This window comes from Eptesicus fuscus, chromosome 5 (assembly GCF_027574615.1).
Source record: "Eptesicus fuscus isolate TK198812 chromosome 5, DD_ASM_mEF_20220401, whole genome shotgun sequence".
Taxonomy (NCBI): domain Eukaryota; kingdom Metazoa; phylum Chordata; class Mammalia; order Chiroptera; family Vespertilionidae; genus Eptesicus; species Eptesicus fuscus.
In genome coordinates this window covers 39,093,674-39,113,216 of record NC_072477.1, presented here as the reverse complement: position 1 = coordinate 39,113,216, position 19,543 = coordinate 39,093,674, and the positions used below count along the sequence as shown (strand labels likewise).

At 40.7% G+C, this 19,543-nt stretch overlaps 2 protein-coding genes across 8 annotated transcripts in view; one reads left to right on the top strand and one right to left on the bottom strand.

Annotated features, from left to right (window-relative positions):
• STYX (serine/threonine/tyrosine interacting protein) overlaps nucleotides 1-19,543 on the top strand; it is a 94,476-nt gene that overhangs the window by 45,612 nt on the left and 29,321 nt on the right. The window contains exons 11-12 of one of the 3 annotated variants that reach the window (XM_054716061.1): nucleotides 1,706-1,733; nucleotides 2,345-2,506. The exons of 1 other annotated variant lie outside the window; for it this stretch is intronic. In XM_054716061.1, the coding sequence (XP_054572036.1) occupies nucleotides 1,706-1,733; nucleotides 2,345-2,375 (59 nt within the window). In that variant the 3' untranslated portion in view covers nucleotides 2,376-2,506. Of the gene's footprint in view, nucleotides 1-1,705; nucleotides 1,734-2,344; nucleotides 2,507-19,543 lie in introns of those variants that run through there. One more of the 3 variants, XR_008556096.1, reaches the window with a different exon arrangement.
• GNPNAT1 (glucosamine-phosphate N-acetyltransferase 1) lies at nucleotides 341-14,734 on the bottom strand. 5 transcript variants are annotated; one of them, XM_028141757.2, is made up of 7 exons: nucleotides 14,660-14,721; nucleotides 13,063-13,227; nucleotides 9,555-9,722; nucleotides 8,236-8,298; nucleotides 3,859-3,986; nucleotides 2,502-2,563; nucleotides 341-1,347 (listed from the first exon to the last, which is right to left on the bottom strand). In XM_028141757.2, exons 3-7 carry the CDS (start codon nucleotides 9,706-9,708, stop codon nucleotides 1,200-1,202), a joined length of 555 nt encoding a protein of 184 aa, XP_027997558.2. In that variant the 5' UTR covers nucleotides 9,709-9,722; nucleotides 13,063-13,227; nucleotides 14,660-14,721; the 3' UTR covers nucleotides 341-1,199. The 5 variants fall into 5 exon arrangements, with proteins under 5 accessions (XP_027997558.2, XP_054572039.1, XP_054572040.1 ...); XM_054716064.1 differs by lacking the exon at nucleotides 13,063-13,227 and having other exon boundaries at nucleotides 14,656-14,734; XM_054716065.1 differs by lacking the exon at nucleotides 13,063-13,227 and having other exon boundaries at nucleotides 14,660-14,734.

Here is a 19,543-nt window from a genome sequence, read left to right as displayed (position 1 = left end):
CAGGGATCAAACCTGAAACCTGGGTATGTGCCCTGATTGGGAAAGGAACCAGTGATCTTTCAGTGCATTTGGATGACTCTCAACCAATTGAGCCACACCAGCCAGGGCTGGGTTCCTATGGTTTTAGAAACCAACTTTTAACTTACTGCATGGAGAAAAAGCCAAAATCCAGTTGAGGTAGGTCTGAGCCAAAGGGATGAGAAACAAGTGATCTTTGCTTTCCAAGTTCATTTTATAAAGAGTACACAAAACTAATGTTATGAACCATGACTTGACATAATAGTTCAAAAGAAGACTCAAGAAAAGCACAGACATTAGGATTCTAACAAAAGATTATTCATCATATGAACAGGTTTAATGTAACGTGGAATGCAAAAGATTAGAACCATTAATAACATATCTGATATATCTGCTTCAACTTAAAAAACACCAAACAGGATAGTGACCAGAATAATAGTTCTATTATATGCCAGGATTTGCTAATTCATTGTTTTAAAGTACCTTATATTTGCTCTTAGATACTTTAAATAAATACTATATTTTACACATAACACAGGTGGCACTTTGCCTACATTAGAATTATATAAACATTTAGATGTACATTTACATTGTTTTACTTTGAATCTTATCACATTTTATAAGTTAATTTTCATTTCTATTTTAAAAGGTTGGCCAGATTATTTGTCAATACAGCATTAGGATCAACAAATGTACTGAACTACATGTAGTTATATCTAATGTATCCAATTTCAAGTAATATATGGGAAATGGCATACATTCATTCATATTTAAATGTTTCTTTGAACCAAAAATACTAATTTTAAGAATGTGATAAACAGCCTTATTCATTGTATGCGTTTCTTAAAATGAGCAGTACAGATAGCAAATACATAACTCCTATAATCTACCAAGAAATAAAGCCAAATTTTAGAAAAATACAATGCAAGAAAAGATTCAAGTTAAAAATATATTCCTTTGGTTAAAAATTATCCTCTATAATATTTATTTGTAATCTAAACTCACAGCATGTTCCACCAGCCCAAAGTAATCTTCTAAATGTCATATTTGTTGTACTACAATGGTTTTTCAACCCACTATTTGTGGAGGTCACTGGGTTGTAGCAAACTATTTTAACTTTAGGAAGAGTATACAACCTTGTTGCATTAGCTCCTTTGACAAATGTCTTTCTTAAAAGATTTTTACTTTAGAAACCTTTGACACATGTAGTTTTCTTCAGATACTGTATATCCAAACTTTTTATAGAAACCAACGTTTTGTGGTAGACATTCAAGGGTAATCTTATAACAGTTCAGTTTCTTGCTTAGCAAAGTAAGGGTTGATAATAACCTGAAATTTTAAAAAAAGGGAGGGAGAAGGCATAGAGCATTTGTTAATAGAAATAGATTTTAGTAATAATATGAATATTTCATAAAATTTCAAATTTATATTAGAAATAGGTTTAGGTCATGGCCATTCCCACTATATATTCATTTAAATATTATAAATGGATAAGAATTTTAATTTGTTTCAAATATACATTATCTGATAATCTTCAGCCAGTTAATGAATGGGACAAACACTAATTCACCCTAACCCTCTTTAAAAATAAGTTTTAAGATGATGAACACTAAAGATTGTTAATCATTTAAAAAATATGGCCTATGTTATTTAAGTGTTTTTCTCTAAATCTATTCAAACTACTTAGGAACAGTCAACATTCCCACACAAAATGGGTAAGTAATAGCTTTGTTCTTTATCATTTTTAAAATGACTCTAATGTTTGTGAAAGTAGGTATGAGATTAACTTTGTTTTGGTCTAACTAATATGAAGCAGAAAGAAAGCAAAAAAGTATACTTCTTTCCAGTATATGAATGGGATTCTAACTGCCTTAGGAGTTTTAAAAAAACCTTAAAAAAATCTATAAAAGTTTACCTGAAGTGTTTTCTCATGTTTGCATAAACTGAAAAATCCCATCAGTTTGAAGACAGAACATCTTGATTGAAGTTATAAAATTATAAAAGATATCACAAAGTGAAGACTAGAATATTAGAATTTGGTCTGTTTTTAAAAGTTTTAAGTAAGTGTATAAAGGATTGTACAGTAAAGGCTGTTTTAATATGTTTCTAAAACTTAGGAGACTGAGAACATTTTGTTTTAAAACATGACAGAGAAATGGGGAAATCACCTGATTCAGCCAAAAGTTTCTGTTTCCTACTTGTGTGAGAATTTGACTATTAAAAATTAATAATTTATAGATGTTACTGTCTGCAAAATGGTACACTTCCAATTCCCAAACTTTACGGTAAAACTAATGTAAAAATACTTTGTTTTCATTAAATTTAGTCTAAGCTATAGAATAAGAATGGATTCATAATTCATGATGCCAGAAAGAACTTCAAACAGCAAAATATGTTTAACAAGTATCTTGGCAAGGCACTGTAAACTGAAACACAAAAAGCATCGTAATTTATCCAGGATTACCTTGTTTCTGCTTACTTACAATTTGCCAAGCTGCTTTCCTCTGCATTCATCACTAACGACAACATCTTCTACTCTTCCTCTCTGAAAATATTTACAATGTTTAAAGGACTAAGCATGTAGTTTTGTTTTTAAATGAATCAACAAGTGATGGATGGTAAAAATTCACTGACAAAAATAAATGTTTTGTGAACTTGAACTTAACATAAACTAAAATGCAAATTATTTTACAGAAGAAATAATATAATGAATCAACTTGTGGTCTAATCTTGTTTTGTCTATGTCCTGAACCTCCACACCCCAGTGTTTTAAAGCAACTCTCAAAATCTGAAGCACCAAAGGGTAATTTTGGTTATCCATCATCCTACTTCTTGCTTAATAGCAATTTATTTCAGACATCCAAATACAATTTATTAATTTCTAATACAAAGGCCCCAAAATTACTAACTTACAGAAAACATTCCAAATGTTCCTAGCTTTACTAGTTCATGTTGAGTCATGAGGAATAAAGGGGTTCTGTAGGCATTAGAAATGTCACAATTAGAAAAGAATATGGTATTTTGAACCTTTTACCACCTGGAAACTGATGGGAATTTGTCTTAGTGTAGTATATTCAAAATACTGTTGTTGTTTTTTAAAAAAAACAAACATGGGGGAGTCTAAAGATTACTGCCAACTTTCACAAAGCTTTCTTGTTTTCTCTGACCATATCAGATTGAATACGTTACAGAACAATTTCTAGCGAACAATTCATACTGTGTGTTTTTTAAATATATTTTTTATTTTAGAGAAGAAGGGATAGGGAGAGAGAGAGAAACATCAATGATGAGAGAGAATTATTGATTGGCTGCCTCCTGCACACCCCACACTGGGGATCGAGTCTGCAACCTGGCATGTGCCCTGACCGGGAATCGAACTGTGACATCCTGGTTCAAAGGTCTATGCTCTCAACCACTGAGCCACCACGGCCAGGCCCAATTCATATTGTTAATACATTTTCTTACTCATAACAAAGTGGGAAATTGCCTCTTACTAAGAGATTTCTAGGTTAATAAATTGTATTTGGATGTCTGAAATAAATTGCTGTTAAGCAAGAAGTAGGATGATGGATAACCAAAATTACCCTCTGGTGCTTCAGATTTTGAGAGTTGCTTTAAAACATTGGGGTGTGGAGGTTCAGGATATAGACAAAACAAGATTAGACCACAAGTTGATTGCCCTGAAAAAGCAGAACTTTTTCAGGGCAATATGCCTCTCATTTTACAATGAAAAGTAGTGAGAAAACAGATTTCTCTAATGGAAACTCAACATAGGTTTTGCTAAAAAAAAACACACACACCTGCCCATTTTAGCTCATTAGCATGAATGTGAACACATACCTTAGCACAGGAATGGGTGAATTTATGTTCTATTATCAGAGTTGCTGTAGCAACAATCTGTCCTAAAGTCACATCTTCCACCACTGTAACATAATAATCCCCCGATTTCTTCATGTGCTCAAAAGATTCTGTGGAAATTAGAAGATAGTGTTATGTAGCAGACATTACACTGTATTAGGTGGCAAAAAAATACTAGGACTAGCTGATTTTATTACTGAACATTTAAAGCTATTTCACCATAGTAATTTGTATTTTGTTTTTAAGAAAATATTTTAAATGACCAGGTAGTTGAAATATCAGTGATCAGTAAGTTTGGAATATAGTCCATACATTTAAAGAGTATGCTAGCAAGGTAAAAGACTAATCCAGCCTTTTTAGGTGAATATAAATAAAGTGTATATATACCACTTCTGTGACTAATAAATCATTACTCAGTTACTTTAAATCACTTTCTTGAACTTTTACACTCAGCAGATATTTGAATAGAACAAAACTCTGCAAATTTTTAACAAAAGAATGTTTTTACATGGCTCCATTCTGTAATTTTTAGTGAGGTTTCCAAATATTTTGGTGAAAGTAGTTCTGTTTTCTCCTTGTGATCTCAAGTGTTTCATGATTACATGACTTATCAGAAATTACAGTAATCATTTTGTTTCCTTTGAAGGCACCTCATGAAGTAGTTGAAAAATATGTCTCCATTTCTAAGTAAATGAATAAGATAGAATAAGAAAAGACCTATAAAGACAATCAGAAAAAAAGGCAATAACATACCCATCAATAACTACTTTAGAGGGCCTGGTCAAGATGGTGGCATAGGTAAGCATGGTACTCACATCCTCCCACAATCACATCAAAATTTATGACTAAGCTGAACGGAAGTCCTACAACTAGAGAATTAAAGCAGCAGCACATCCATCCAGACTGATAGGAGGGGTGGAGATGAGGGGTAGAATAGTGGAGCCAGCTGGTCCCACACCCACGTGTGGCAGTTTCCCTGAGGAGCGAAGGGTCCCTGCCCCACATCAGGCCCCTAGCCCAGGGTTCCAGTGCTGGGAAGAGAAGTCCCCACAACTTTTGACTGTAAAAACCAGTGGGGATTGTGGCTGAGTGACATGGAGGCTGTGGGGGTCCCAGACAGTTCCTCTTAAAGGGCCCTTGCATGGTCTTTGACTCCTCCCTGAGCTACAGCACTGGGAAGCAGCTTGAAAGGAAACGGACATTCAGGGAGGAATTAACTTTGTCTGGAATCAGGGCAAGAGCTGGAGGGGCAGCTTTAGAGGCCAGTGTTTCTTTACTGAGCACTCCCTGCCACAGAATGGACAGGCTGTGCCATATCTCAATCTCCATCATCCTGGCTCACTTTTCACCCTGCCTGGTGATTTCCTGAGACCCCACCCCTCCCTACTTGCTAGCTCATCCAAGTCATTTCCAGTGGCTTTTCCATACAACTGGTCCCTCTCACCTCATGCTTTGGACTTTCCTAAAATCTTACAAATAAGTAGCAGCTGGCATCCGCGTACCCCAAACCTCTCAGTAAGTGGCCCCAGGCCCGGCATTAGTGGCAGCCTATCCTGGTCTACAGGTTGGCCTCTTCTGGACACCTCCAAACTCAACACAAGTAGCAGCCTATGCAGATTGCTTGTAGCTCATGCTGGGTGGCCCTGGGCAGAACACAGGCAGAAGCCGACTTTGCACCTCCCAGGGGGCCCCAGAGCCAGTACACCCGGTGTTCCACTTCGACCACACCAGACTACAACCCTCCCACCTCCACGAATGGCTCAAGGGGTGGACTCAGTGAGCACCAAAGCCCCACTGAAGCAAGTCCTGCTCCATAGGATTGGCTCCTGCACAGCAGCTCCTCTGCTGTAGTTGCAACTGGTTCTCACAGCTGATCAGCCTGGGGGGTCAGTCCCTCCCAGTGATGCCAACAGTAATCAAGGCTCAACTAGAACAGGACAGTGCACACAGCTCTCACAGGGGCACACCTGGAGTGTCCAGCTCTGGTGACTGGGGAGGCTGACCCACTGGGCCCTACAGAACACCTACTACACAAGGCCACTCCACCAAGTCCGGGAGACATAGCAGCTCTACCTAATACATGGAAACAAACGCAGGGAAGAGGCCAAAATGCTGAGACAAATATGTCACAAATGAAAGAAGAGCAAGAAATCTCCAGAAAAAAACCCTCAATGAATGTAAGCAAGAAAACTATCAGATACAGAGTTCAAAGCAATGGTTATGAGGATGCTCAAGAAACTTAATGAGAGCTTCCAGGAACTTAATGAGAATTTCAAGGAAATTAGTGTGAACATCAACAACATAAAAAGAGGACAAGTCATAAATGAAGCATACACTGAAATAAAGAATAATTTACAGGAGATCAACAGCAGAGTAGAGACACCAAGAATCAAATCAAGAATTTAGAATATAAGGAAGCAAAAAACACCCAATCAGTACAGCAAAAAGCATAAAAAATAAATTGAATATAAAAATCAAAATAAATGAACAAGAAATCTAATGAACAAAATAAACTGATAAAATAGAACCAGAAGCATGGAAACATGGAACAAACTGACAAATCTAAGAGGGAAGCGGGTGGGGGAGTGGGGAGAGATTAACCAAAGATCTTATATGTATATTAGAGGCCCAGTGCATGAAATTCGTGCACGGAGGGCAGGGCGGGGGGGTTGTCCCCTCAGCCCAGCCTGCACACACTCCAATCTGGGATCCCTCTCACAATCCTGGACCCATGGCTCCTAATCACTCGCCTGCCTGCCTGCCTGCCTGCCTGCCTGGTCGCGCCTAACTGACCCCCCCACCCCACCAGCCTGATCGCCTCTCATTGCCTCTGCATGCCGGCCTGATTGCCCCTAACTGCCCCTGCCGGCCTGATTGCCCCTAAGTGCCCCTAACTATGCACTTAAAACTAATACAAAATACTACTGAATGCCTGGTCGCCCCTAACTGCCCCCTGCTGCTGGCCAGGTTGCCCCCAACTGCCCCCCCCCCGCCACTGGCCTAGTCCTGCCCCCCGCCCCCACCAGCCTGGTCGCCCCTAACTGCCCTCCCCCCGCCAGCCTGGTCACCTCTTACTGTCCCCCCCTGCTGGCCTGGCCGCCCCCAACTGCCCCCTCCCGCCAGCCTGGTCGCCCCATGCAGCCTGCTTGTTCAGTCTTTTGGTCGTCCCTCACTAACCACCCTGCCGGCCTGGTCGTAGGCAGCCATCTAGTGAGGGTTAATTTGCATATTACCTCTATTATATACGATATGCATTACCAATGGACAGACAATATGGTGGTGAAGGCTGGGGCAGGGTGAGAAGTGGGTGGAGGGGGTTAATGGGGGGAAAAGGGAGAGACATCTGTAATACTCTCAAAAATAAAGATTAGAAAAAAAACTAAATGTAAATGAATTAAATGCTCCAATCAAAGATTGATTGGCTGTGTCTGGTATGGCTCAGGTGAGCATTGCCCAGTGCACATAAAGGTCACCAGTTCAATTCCTGGTCAGGGCACATACTCAGGTTTCAGATTCTATCACCAGTCAGGATGTGTGCAGGAGGCAACTGATCATTTCTCTCTTATATAGATTTCTCTTTTTCTCTCCCTCTCCCTTATTCTCTCTCTAAAATTAATAAAAACATTAAAAAATGTTTTTAAGTTGAATGGATAAAGAAGAAGTGGTACATGTATACAATGGAATATTACTCAGCCATAAAAAAGAATGCAATCTAATCATTTGTGACAACATGGATGGACCTAGACATTACTGTGCTAAGTTGAATAGGTTAGACAGAGAAAGACAAATACCATATGATTTCACATATACAGGGTGAAGCAATAGTACTTTTATAGTTGTTCGTATGGAAAAGCACATGATACAAGAATAAACTTTTGTGTACTCAAAACTGTAAACCTACTTTTGCCCCACAGTGTGTAGAATCTATAAAACAGAGACAAACTCATACATACAGAGAACAAATTGATGGTTGCCAGATGGGAAGGGATTGAGAAGTACAAATATAGTTATAAAACAGTCACAGAGATGTAAAGAAAAGCACAGGGAATAAAGTCAATAACATTGTAATAACTATGTATGGTGCCAGGTGGGTACTGGAAATATTGGGGGAATACTTTCTAAAGCATATGACTATCTAACCACTATGCACTTAAAACTAATACAAAATAGTACTGAATGTCAACTGTAATTGGAAAAAAAATTTTTTTAAAGAGACCAAAAATAGCTAATTAGCTATTTGAATAATTTCTATTGGAACAAAAATACATATAGCATAGATAGAACAGATCTCTAAACAAAAATAAAATCTTGTTTCCCTTTATTTCTTTTCATTCAGAAAAAAAAGGTGGTAGTACTTACTCATAAATTGTTCAGGATTGACAACTCCAGTCTCTGTCAGCTGACCTAGTACCTTAAAAAAACCTAGTTTTGCAAAAACAGATTTCCAGTCATGAGAAGAGCAAATGAAAGGGATATCAAATGAGGCAATGTATTAAATAAGCAGGTGGGATTATGAGCAATTATTTTTTAAGATTTTAATGAATCATTTTAAAATTACTTCAAAAGATTAAATTAAAACCCTTTATTCTTTCTGTAATCACTACATAAAACAAAGAAAAATAGGTTTAACCAAAGTTTTTCCCTGCATAAGATTTTTGGAATAGTGTTAACCTTAATGTTCAATATGTTCAATATTTATAGAACCAGCGTGTACATTTCTCAGTGTAATTTGCATTAAATACAATGCAAAGGATGCTTCATATTCCAAATATGTGCTTTGGTTTTACTTAAAGTGCAAGATTCTCAATGACCAAATATGATACTATATAAAATATAAATAATTGTTGAGACTACAATTTTTAAATATTCCTGATTAATTTCAGTCATGTTAATGTGGCACAGCACATTTTAGAACTTTGAGAGTCTTTTTTTTTTCTTTTACGATATTTTTTATTGATTTCAGAGAGGAAGGAAGAGGGAGAAAGAGGTAGAAACATCAATGATGAGAGAAAATCATTGATTGGCTGCCTCCTGCATGCCCCTGACTGGGGATCAAGCCTACAACCCTGGCATGTGCCCTTGACCAGAATCAAACCCATGACCCTTCAGTCCGCAGGCCTATGCTCTATCCACTGAGCCAAACTGGCTAGGGCAAACTTTGAGAATCTTAATGTCTATACAGTCAATGACAATTTGACCAAAATTAGTTTCTTCATATTTCCTACCACAGGAAAACAGACAAAATTGACTTTTGATTACGAAAATTTAAGGAAATCATTTTGGAAAATATAGATGTTAAAAAATGAAATAACATGTAGACCTTTTGCATCTTATCCAAGGCAAATTATCTCTATCCTTATTCCCCATCCAGCTTCTAAAAGAAAATGCTTCCCTATGTGCCATTACACATGATAATTTCTACTTTTATAAGAAGTCTTTTGGCCTCTCATAGGAAGGAGCAGTGTTGTACTTAAGTCATTTGAAGTATTTCACAGTAATATATGGTCTTAGCCATGACACATACAATTGGAATTGTGGTTCTTAGTCCCTTTAAAAATGAAATGCAAAACATAATCAAGTATTATTTTAAAAAATTATCACCATCATCATGATGTTTGTGGAGAAAACAGAATGCTAACTACAATTCTAACCAGGGTTGGTAAACGTTGAGTCCATACCTCTATTTAAATCAGCAGTACAAAGAGGCCTCAAAACCAAACCTTCTCCAGGATGTGTTGGGGAAATGGCTGGAGAAAATGTAGCTGTATTCTGGCTCCAGTCCACTTCTTGGAGTAGACTTGGGTCAAACATAGGCGTTTCATCAGGTTTCATCTTTGCAGTAAGATCTAAAATAAAATTTTAAATGTTAAGGCAATTTAAAAAAATATATTCTTTTTGATTTCAGAGAGGAAGGGGAGAGAGAGAAACATCAATGATGAGAGAGAACCATTGATTGGCTGCCTCCTGCACGCCCCCCCACTGGAGATCAAGCCTGCAACCTGGGCATATACCCTTGACCGTAATTGACCCGGGATCCTTCAGTCTGTAGGCCAGTGCTCTATTCACTGAGCAAAACCGGCTAGGGCAAAGCATTTTATTTAATAGAAGGAAAGTTACTATGATTGCTATACCCAGTTAAAGAAAATATTCTATTTGACACCTGCCTCTAGCTCTTTGAAAAACAAAGAATTTAAAGATGTATATCAATAATACTAGAGGCCTGGTGCACAGATTTGTGCACTGGTGGGGCATGACCTGCAGGGATTGGCCCGCTGTGGGAGTGCTGCTTATCCAGGTCAGCCAAGCGGTGCCCCCACTGTAGGAGCGCACTGACCACCAGGGGCAGCTCCTGCATTGAGCGTCTGCCCCCTGATGGTCAGTGTGCATCACAGCGACTGGTCGCCCAGTCGTTCTGGTCATTCTGCCATTTGGTCACTGGGCTTTTATATATTTGGATACTGCCATAAAAAAAGCAATGCAAGAAAAATTAAAGTCTATTTAATGACAGAACAATTTTCCCAACAACCCAGCTCCCAGCTGTTCCCTATTTCATAAATCACAATATGCTTAAGGGCAACTCTTCTTAACGGTTGATTAAACTTCTGCCTGTATAACCCGATGAAACTTTAGAGGTAATGCTGTAGAGTAATAGAGGCTTTGGGAAGGTGGGATAGTGTAATAATAGAAACTAACATTGTTCAGCACTTACTATGTGCCAGGCATTGTTCAAAGAACTTGATACACTACTAATTCAATTACTTTGATAGTCCTACAGGGAAGGGATGATTATTATCACCACTTTAACAGAGGAGGAAATGCAGGCAGACATGTGCACTAATTTACCCAAGGTCACAAAATTAGTAGAGCCAGGATTTAAACCTAGGTGTGGAAAGAGCATGAGCTCTGGAATCAGACTTGGGATTCAAATGTCAACTGTGTGACCACGGCTAAGGTAGTTAAACTCTGAGAATCTGTTTTCTCACTTATAAAATGGGAGAAAATTACTGGCAGGATGAAATGAATTACTGTATATAAGCATCCAACAGTGCCTGCCACATTTCAAGTGTTGAATAAAATATCCATTAGGTAGCAATTAATTTAAAATTCATGTTTATAAATTCTTAATTTTTTTCATGTTTAAATTAATGACCTGGGCACTGTGCTGGGTACAGGTGTTTATAAAAAGAATGATAGACTATTATATTTATGTTAAACTAATAATTAGCATTCTTGGATAGGAAAGAAGAAATTTTTTAAAATCAGTTTTTTCTTTCATTTTCTCCCTCAAAAATGATTCAGATCATGGCCAAGAGGCATATGAAAAAATGCTCAAAGTCACTGATAACCAGAGAGATGCAAATTAAAACAACAATGAGGTATCATCTCACACCTGTCAGAATGGCTACCATCAACAAATTAACAATGACAAGTGCTGGCAAGTGGAGAAAAGGGAACCCTAGTACACTGCTGGTGGGAATGCAGACTGACGCAGCCATTATAGAAAACAGTATGGAGTTTCCTCAAAAAATTAAATGTGGAAATGCCATCTGACCCAGTAATCCCCCTTCTAGGGACAGAGCCTAAGAAACTCAAAACACTGATCAGAAAGAATATATGCACCCTTATGTTTGTAGCAGCACAATTTACAATAGCTAAGATGTGAAAACAGCCCAAGTGCCCATCAGTAGATGAGTGGATAAAAAAGCTGCGATACATTTGTACCATGGAATACTATGCAGCAGTAAAAAAGAAGGATCTCTTACCCTTTGGGACAGCAAGGAGGGACCTGGAGAGTATCATGCTAAGTGGAATAAGTCAGTAAGAGAAAGAAAAATATTACATGATCTCACTCGTTTGTGGAAGTTAATTAACAAATAAACTGATGAACAGAGAGGATCCAGAGACCTGGAAGCATGGAACAGAGTGCAGAATCTCAGAGGGAAGGCAGGGGAGGGTGGGTGGGTGGGAGGTAACCAACCAAAGACCTTGTATGTATATATGTATGACACATGGACACGGACAATTAGGTGGTGAAAGCCTGGGGAGGGGTGGGAGAGGGCTGGAGGGAGTTAATGGGGGGGGGGGGGGGGGTAGGACATATGTAATACTTCCAACAATAAAGATGAAAAAATAAATACATAAAAAATAAAAAGGTAAGTGGATCCAGAAAAAAAAAAAAGACTCAGGTCATATTATATTCTAAACAACACTATACCTGGCTCTAAGAATAGTAAGGGAAGGAAATAACTTTTGATGGTTAAAACAATCATTCCTATCAATTTAACAAGCCTTCAGTCCGTTTGAAACATTTTTTTTTTTCAGATATTTTTTTTAGTATATATACGTCTCAGGTGGGGACATATTTAATCTGGCAAGCCTATGAAACATTTTTTATAGGTTAATTTTAGTGCAAGCATCTTAGTGTTTGTCCCCGATAAATGGGCCCCTGAGGCTTACACGTCTATTTTTATCTGAATGATGGGTAACAATATTGTATTTTAAGTATGCAGATTAACAGGCTAAATATTTATCAATTAAGTAAAATGGGTACATTAAATTCAGATGCCAGAAAGTATTAAGAATTTAACTTCCTCAAGGCAACACATTAAACATTTTGATGTTCATGTTATTTAACATAAAGTTGTGTGTAACTATGAAGTTTAAACAAAGTTCAGACAGGAATTTAGATGAACATAAAGACAATTTTAGCCTGGTCAGCATGGCTCAGTGGTTGAACTTCGACCTATGAACTAGGAGGCCACTGTTCCATTCCCAGTGAGGGCACATGCCTGGGTTGCAGGCTCGATCCACAGGGTGGGACATGCAGGAGGCAGCCTATCAAGGATTCTCTCTCTCCCTCTCTGAAATCAATATTTAAAAATCAATGATACTGGCTAACATTTATTGAGTGCTTTCTATTTGTTAACTCAAAAATACAATGCATATGTATCATTATTCTCGTTTTGCAGACCAGGAAGCAGGCATAGCAACTTGCTCAAGATAATAGAGTCAATAAGGAAGAGACTTAGGACTGAAAAACAGGCAACAGGGCCAGCATCGTGGTTGTACAGGGCCCCACACTTGGATTGTCTGCTGCCACGCTCTTGCCTTTACAAGGCCCACATATGCCTAACCTTAGCCCGGTAAATGCCTAGAGAATGAACAACGAATGGTGTTAAGACTTACCTGGAGGTTACATTTCAGAAAATCCAGAAGGAAAAAGGTTTGCAAATTGCCACAAGTGATAAAACAAAAACCATACACCAAATTCAATTTTACTAGGATCACTTCAGGTTTTCATTCTGTTGACTATTTTTTGGATACAGTTCCAACAATTGGGTTTGCCAGCCTCTATAGCAGACCGGGATACAAATGGGGAGGAGCTGCTGTTAGAAGCAAGCAACTGAAAGGAACAAGTAATAGGCACTGGGAATGAAGATTTTTAAGTTGATTTTTAAAACTGTCTTATGTATTTCAAGAGCTCCCGGGGCATCCCTATACTACATTACATTGTGAATGGGGGGAAGGGCGACTTGTGCCATTGGGACTAGGGTTAACCTACATACATTTTATAACAATTTCAATAATAATTTGAATTTTTAATCTAAAGAACATCCCATTTGCTGATGACTTCAATAAGCTTGGCCGCATTACTAAACTGTGCAATTACACTTCACTTGAGAATTTTTAAAAGTATTTCTTGGTAGTTTATTTTACCCTTGTAATCTAGGCATCCTTCCCAGTCTGTGGACCAGGAAATTGAACCACGTGGAGCTTCAAGGAATGGACCTCACCGTAGCACACGAATGAGTGAACTGGACTAGAATCCTATCTCGTTTTCCCATCTGCGCTCTAATGACCATATTAAATTGACACCAGTCTTGAACATCATCGTAGCTGACAGGTAGCTTTGTCTCCCCTAGGCTAAAAAAATGTCTGCGAATCCTGCCTAAAAAGAGCTAAAGGATTCCTCAGATCCATTCCTTGATTCGTCTGTAAGTGGATATCTCAACCACACTAACCCCATAACCGCCTGTTTAATTTAGTATGAAACGGAGTTCGGTTTACACCCATAAACATAAGCTCCTATAAGAAAAATCACAGTACTCGGTGTTTCTCGGGGTAGAAGGCCCCGTGAAAAAAGACAAAGGATGTCCCGCGTTCCCGCAGTGAAAGCCGGACGGAGTCAGTGCAGCAGGTGATCTCAGAAGCAGGAGCGTGTCCTCAAGGGGCTCACAACCGCCGCGGGGTGCGTCTTGGGGAGGAGCGGGGTGGGGCGGTGAGGAAGGGGCTGTGGGTTTCGTGCCCGTTCAGCACCGATGGCGACAGAGACTGAGCAGCTGTCTCGATTCCCCTGCCGAAGCCTGGTGAGCGAAGAGTTAGCTTCGACCCCGGCCCCTGCTCGGGCCCTGCCAGGGACACCCTTGCAAAGGCAGGACCACTGGCCATCATGCCTCACCTCCGCTCCAGGCGCGCGTCTGCTCAACTTGCTCCGAACCGCGCGCTACAACCTCGTGTGCACGCACCCAGCTGCAAGGGTCCATGCGGGGCTCCCCACACGGAACCGCCCGCTCCCCTCCTCCCCCCCACCCCGACCCGGGCCTACCTCGCCTCGCCCCGGCGGCAGGCACACCTGTTTGATGAATCCAAAGGCAGGCCCTCCGCGGCCCCCAGGACCCCCGGCGCGCCCCGCTCTCGCTCCCGGGCCCCCAACCCTCCTCACCCGTGGAGGCCCCGCACGCTACGCTGCGCTCCCCTCCGGCACCGACGGGCTCTCACCCACCTGGGTACACAGCCCTGGATCCGGGTCCTGCTTCGGCGCCAGCACCACCTCCTGCACCTCCCGCGCCACAGTCGCCCGTCGCCGCCCCCGCCGAGACGTGGCAGCGCCAACGCCTCCCTCCCGCCCCCGCCGCTGACGCAGGGCCTGGCGCAGGGGGCGGAGACGCGGGCATCTGGGGGCGGGGCGCGCCCCGGGGGGGGGCGGGGCGGGGCGGGGCCTGCGGCTATAAGACCGCGCCCGCGGCGGGGGCGGGCACCTCCCGGGGACTCCGCCCCGCCGCGCCGGGAGGCCGCATTCTGTCCTCGCTCCCCCAGGCCTTTCCCAGGGCGACGGTATGTTGATTCGGTGGGAACAATCCTGCTCCGGAGTCAGCGAAGCGCCGTCCGTGGTGACTGGTGTGGGCCTCGGGTTCGCGGAGTGCAGGGCCACGGGCCTCCGTCCCCCTCCCTTCTCCCCTGCTGCCCCTGAACTGGATAGTTCATTAACCGGGACCTTGGAGCTCCTCAGCCCGTTTTCTGAGTCACAAATCCAGCCTCCGTGAGGCTGCAAGTTACTCCTTGGGGGCTGTTGTTCTGTTTCTCCCTCAAAATTCTTTTTGTCTGAACTAATCCCAGCTGCCGCGATTTCGCCTCCCAGAAGGCCATTTGGGGGAGGTCATTCCAGCCTCCTGTCTGGGATAGAGTTGGTACGGGCATCTCTCCAGATGGCGGAGGACACAGGCGGGAGGGACCAGGCGTGCTGCTAAACCTTCCACCTTATACAGGACAGCGCCCCACCACAAATAATTGCCTGGCCTGAAATGTCAGTGCTGCTGAGATGGAGAAACCCTGGGTTCGGAGAAGAAAAGGCCTTTCCGGTGAATTCCCATTTCCAAAGCGTTTTTTACCGAAGTAGCACGTGTACCCATTTTACTGATTGGGAAACCGGTTCGGTAATTTAACCAAGTTCCATCGTTAGTAACCCCCCTTTCTTGCCTTGTAGCGTAAATTTGCAAAGTATTTTGGTCTAAAACAATATTGTTCAAAGAGTTAACACTAGGTATAGTCTGCCAGAAATGGTATAGTTTGCTTTTGAGATTTACATTTCAATTAACTCTTTTATTGATTCATGCATTTTTCACAACTTGAAACATCAGTGTGGCTGGTGGCATTCACATCTCTGCATCCATCCTTGTTTTTACCCATACATACAGAAGAATATATGAGACAAAAATAAACACCACTAGCTTAAGAAATAGATAGCCTTCTTTTCTTACCAGACTCTGGCCCTGTGTTTTCAATGAGTTCCTCCTGACCAACCGAGTCCTGTAAATCTTCCAATTGAGCGAAGAGGGAAACAATTATAAAATGCATCACAGAGCACAGGAGTTCTGAGAAGCACCCCAAACTGTCTGCGTTCCAGACATTGTCCTCCTTACCCCCTTCGTGCCATAGGAACCCAATTTCTCCTTAATAGTCAAATTCAGTCACTCCAGCCAGTAAAGTGGCCCCCTTCTTTGCCTGTTGGTTTACTTGCAATAGGAGCCCAACATAGATTGGTGACAATCACAACTTCTATTTTAATGGGATCATTGGTGTGTCCTCTAATGATTTTTATTTATTTTATGGATTTCTAAATTGAGATATAATTGACATATAGCATGTATTAGTTTGAGGTGTAAAATATAATGATTCAACATATTGAATCTGATCAAACTGATCACCTCATAGTTAATATCCATCGCCACATGGAGTTACAAATTTGTTTTTCTCCTGTGAAGAGAATTTTTAAGAGCTACTCTCAGCAACTTGCAAGTGTACAATACAGTAGTATTAGCTGTAGTCACCATCCCCAGGATTTATTTATCTTATTAACTGGAAGTTTGTACCTTCGGACCAGCTTCATCCATTTCACTTACCAACTACCGGCACCTCTGGCAACCTCCAATCTGTTCTCTGTATCTATGAGGTCTATGAGGTCTATGAGGTGTGTGTGTGTGTTTTAAAGAATTGACAGATATGAGATCATACAGTATTGTCTTTCTCTGTCTGACTTATTTCACCTAGAGTAATGCCCTTAAGCTTCATCCTTGTAGCAAATCACTTCCCTTTTATGACTGAATAATGTTCCATTATGAATATATATCACATCTTCTTTATCCATTCATCTGTTGATTGACATTTAGGTTGTTTCCATATATTCCCTATTATAAACAATGCTGCAAAGAACACGGGGATACAGATATCTTTTCTGGGTGGTGATTTTGTTTCCTTGAGATAAATACCCAGAAGTGGGATTGCCAGGTCATGTGTGGGAACCCTAATCAGAGTACGCCAGATGATCAAGTCAATTTGCCTCACCCATGCATGCAGGTGAGGACACAGAGTGTTATTAGGTGAAAGGCCCCTTTGCCCTATGCAGGTGCGAGGGCAGTGACTCAGTAGTAGAAACACCAGCGTGTATCACTAATTGGTGTGAGGCCTCTTCTGTTTGAGCGCGTCTGTAAGTCGCCACTGACCAGTCGGTGCACGGCTGCTTTGTTGGTAATGAAGCATGTCCCACGGACCTGTTACCCGAGTGTTTTTCCAATTCCCTGCTCCCAGAAGGGTCAAGTCCCTGGCTGAGGAGCTGTGCTCCCAACAATATGGTAGTTCTGTTTTTTATTTTTCGAGGAGCCTCCATACTGTTTTTCATAGTGGCTGCACCAATTTCCATTCCCACCACCAGTGCACAAGGGTTTCCCTTTTCTCCACAGCCTTGCCAACATTTGTTATTTCTTTTTGTCTTTTTGATAATAGCCATTCTAACAGGTGTGAGGTGATGTCTTATTGTGGTTTTCATTTGCATTTCCCTGAGAAGTAATGATGTTTAGCACTTTTTCATGTATCTATTAGCTGTCTGTATGTCTTCTTTAAAAAAAATGTTTATTCAGAGTCTCTGCCCATTTTAAAATCAGATTTTTTTTTTTATTTTTGCTATTGAGTTGTATGAGTTCTTTATATATTTTGGAGGGTTTTTTTTTTTATTAATGGTTCAATCAGTCTCTGATCAGATTTTCTGTTTCTTCATGATTCAGTCTTAGTAGGTTGTATGTTTCTAGGAATTTACCAGTTGTCCACTTTGTTGGTGTGTAATGTTCATAATAGTCACTTACGGTTCTTTGTATTTAGCCGATATCAAGATGTTTTATGTAAGCCTCATGTTAACCATGTCTCCTCTTCCATGTCTGATTTTAAGTCCTCTCTTTTCTTGGTAAGTCTTAGCTAAAGGTTTGTCAATTTTGTTTATCTTTTCAAAAAACCACCTCTTATTTTCTATTGTCTTTTTAGTCTATATTTTCTTTATTTACACGTTGATCTTTGTTGTTTTCTTCCTTCTGCTAACTTTAGGTAGTTCGTTGTATTGTTTGTTTGAGATCTTATGTTGGCATTAATCACTGTGGACTTCTCTCTTAGAACTGCTTTTGCTACATTCCGTAAGTTTTGGTATACTGTATTTTCATTTTCATTTGTCTTAGGGTATTTTTTACTTCTCTGTTTATTCATTGACTATTGGCTGTTCAGTAGCATGTTGTTTAATCTCCATATATTTGTGAATTTTTAGTTTTCTTTTTGTAATTGATTTATTTACTGATTTCAGAGAGGAATGGGAAAGGGAGAGAGTGATAGAAATATCAATAATGAGAGGGAATCATTGATTGGCTGTCTCCTGCATGCCCCATATTGGGGATCAAGCCTGAAACCCTGGGCATGTCCCCGACCAGGAATTGAACTGTGACCTCCTGGTTAATAAGTCGACGCTCAACCACTGATCCACGTTGGCCAGGCTGTAATTGATTTTTAGTTTCATACCATTGTGGTCCAAGAAAGTGCTTTCTATGATTTTGATCTTAAATGTATTAAGACTCATTTTATGGCCCAATATAAGATCTGTCCTAAAGGATATTCCATGTGTGCTTGAGAGAATATATATTCTGTTGCTTTGGGATAAATGATGTCATTTGGCTCAATTTGTTGTTGAAGTCCAATGTTTCTTTATTGACTTTCTAACTGGATTATCTATCCTTTGATGAAAGTGGGGGTATTAAATTCTCCTGCTATTATTGTATTACTGTCTATTTCCCATTTTTGTCTGTTAATATTTGCTTTATATATTTAGACTAGAGGCCCAGTGCGTGAAATTTGTGCACTGAGGGGGTGTCCCTCAGCCCAGCCTGCACCCTCTCCAATCTGGGACCCCTTGGGGGATGTTCGACTGCCAGCAGTCGGACATCCCTCTCACAATCCAGGACTGCTGGCTCCTAACCGCTTGCCTGCCTGCCAGCCTGATTGCCCCCTAACCACTCCCCTCCTGGCCTGATTGACACCTAACTGCTCCCCTGCCAGCCCAATCGCCCCCAACTGCCCTCCCCTGCAGGCCTGGTCACCCCCAACTGCCCTCCCCTGCCGGCCAGCTTGTGACAATGTGGGGGTGGCCATCTTGTGATTACATGGAGATGGCCATCTTGTGACAACATGGGGGCGGCCATCTTGTGATGTGAGGGCATGAGGGTCAATTTGCATATTACCTCTTTATTATATAGGATGCTCCTATGTTGGGTGCATAAATATTTACAAATGTTATATTCTCTGTTGGATTGACCCCTTTATTATTACACAATGAACTTCTTTGTCTCTTATAGTTTTGTCTTAAAGTCTATTTTGTCTGATATGAATAAAGCTACCCCAGCTTTCTTTTGGTTTCCATTTGCATTGAATATCTTTTTCCACCCCTTCATTTTCAGTCTGTATGTGTTCTTACATCTGACATGGGTCTCTTGTAGGCAGTATATCAATGAGTCTTGTATAATAATCTATTCACCCACTCTGTATCTTTTCATTGGATAATATAGTTCATTTGCACTTA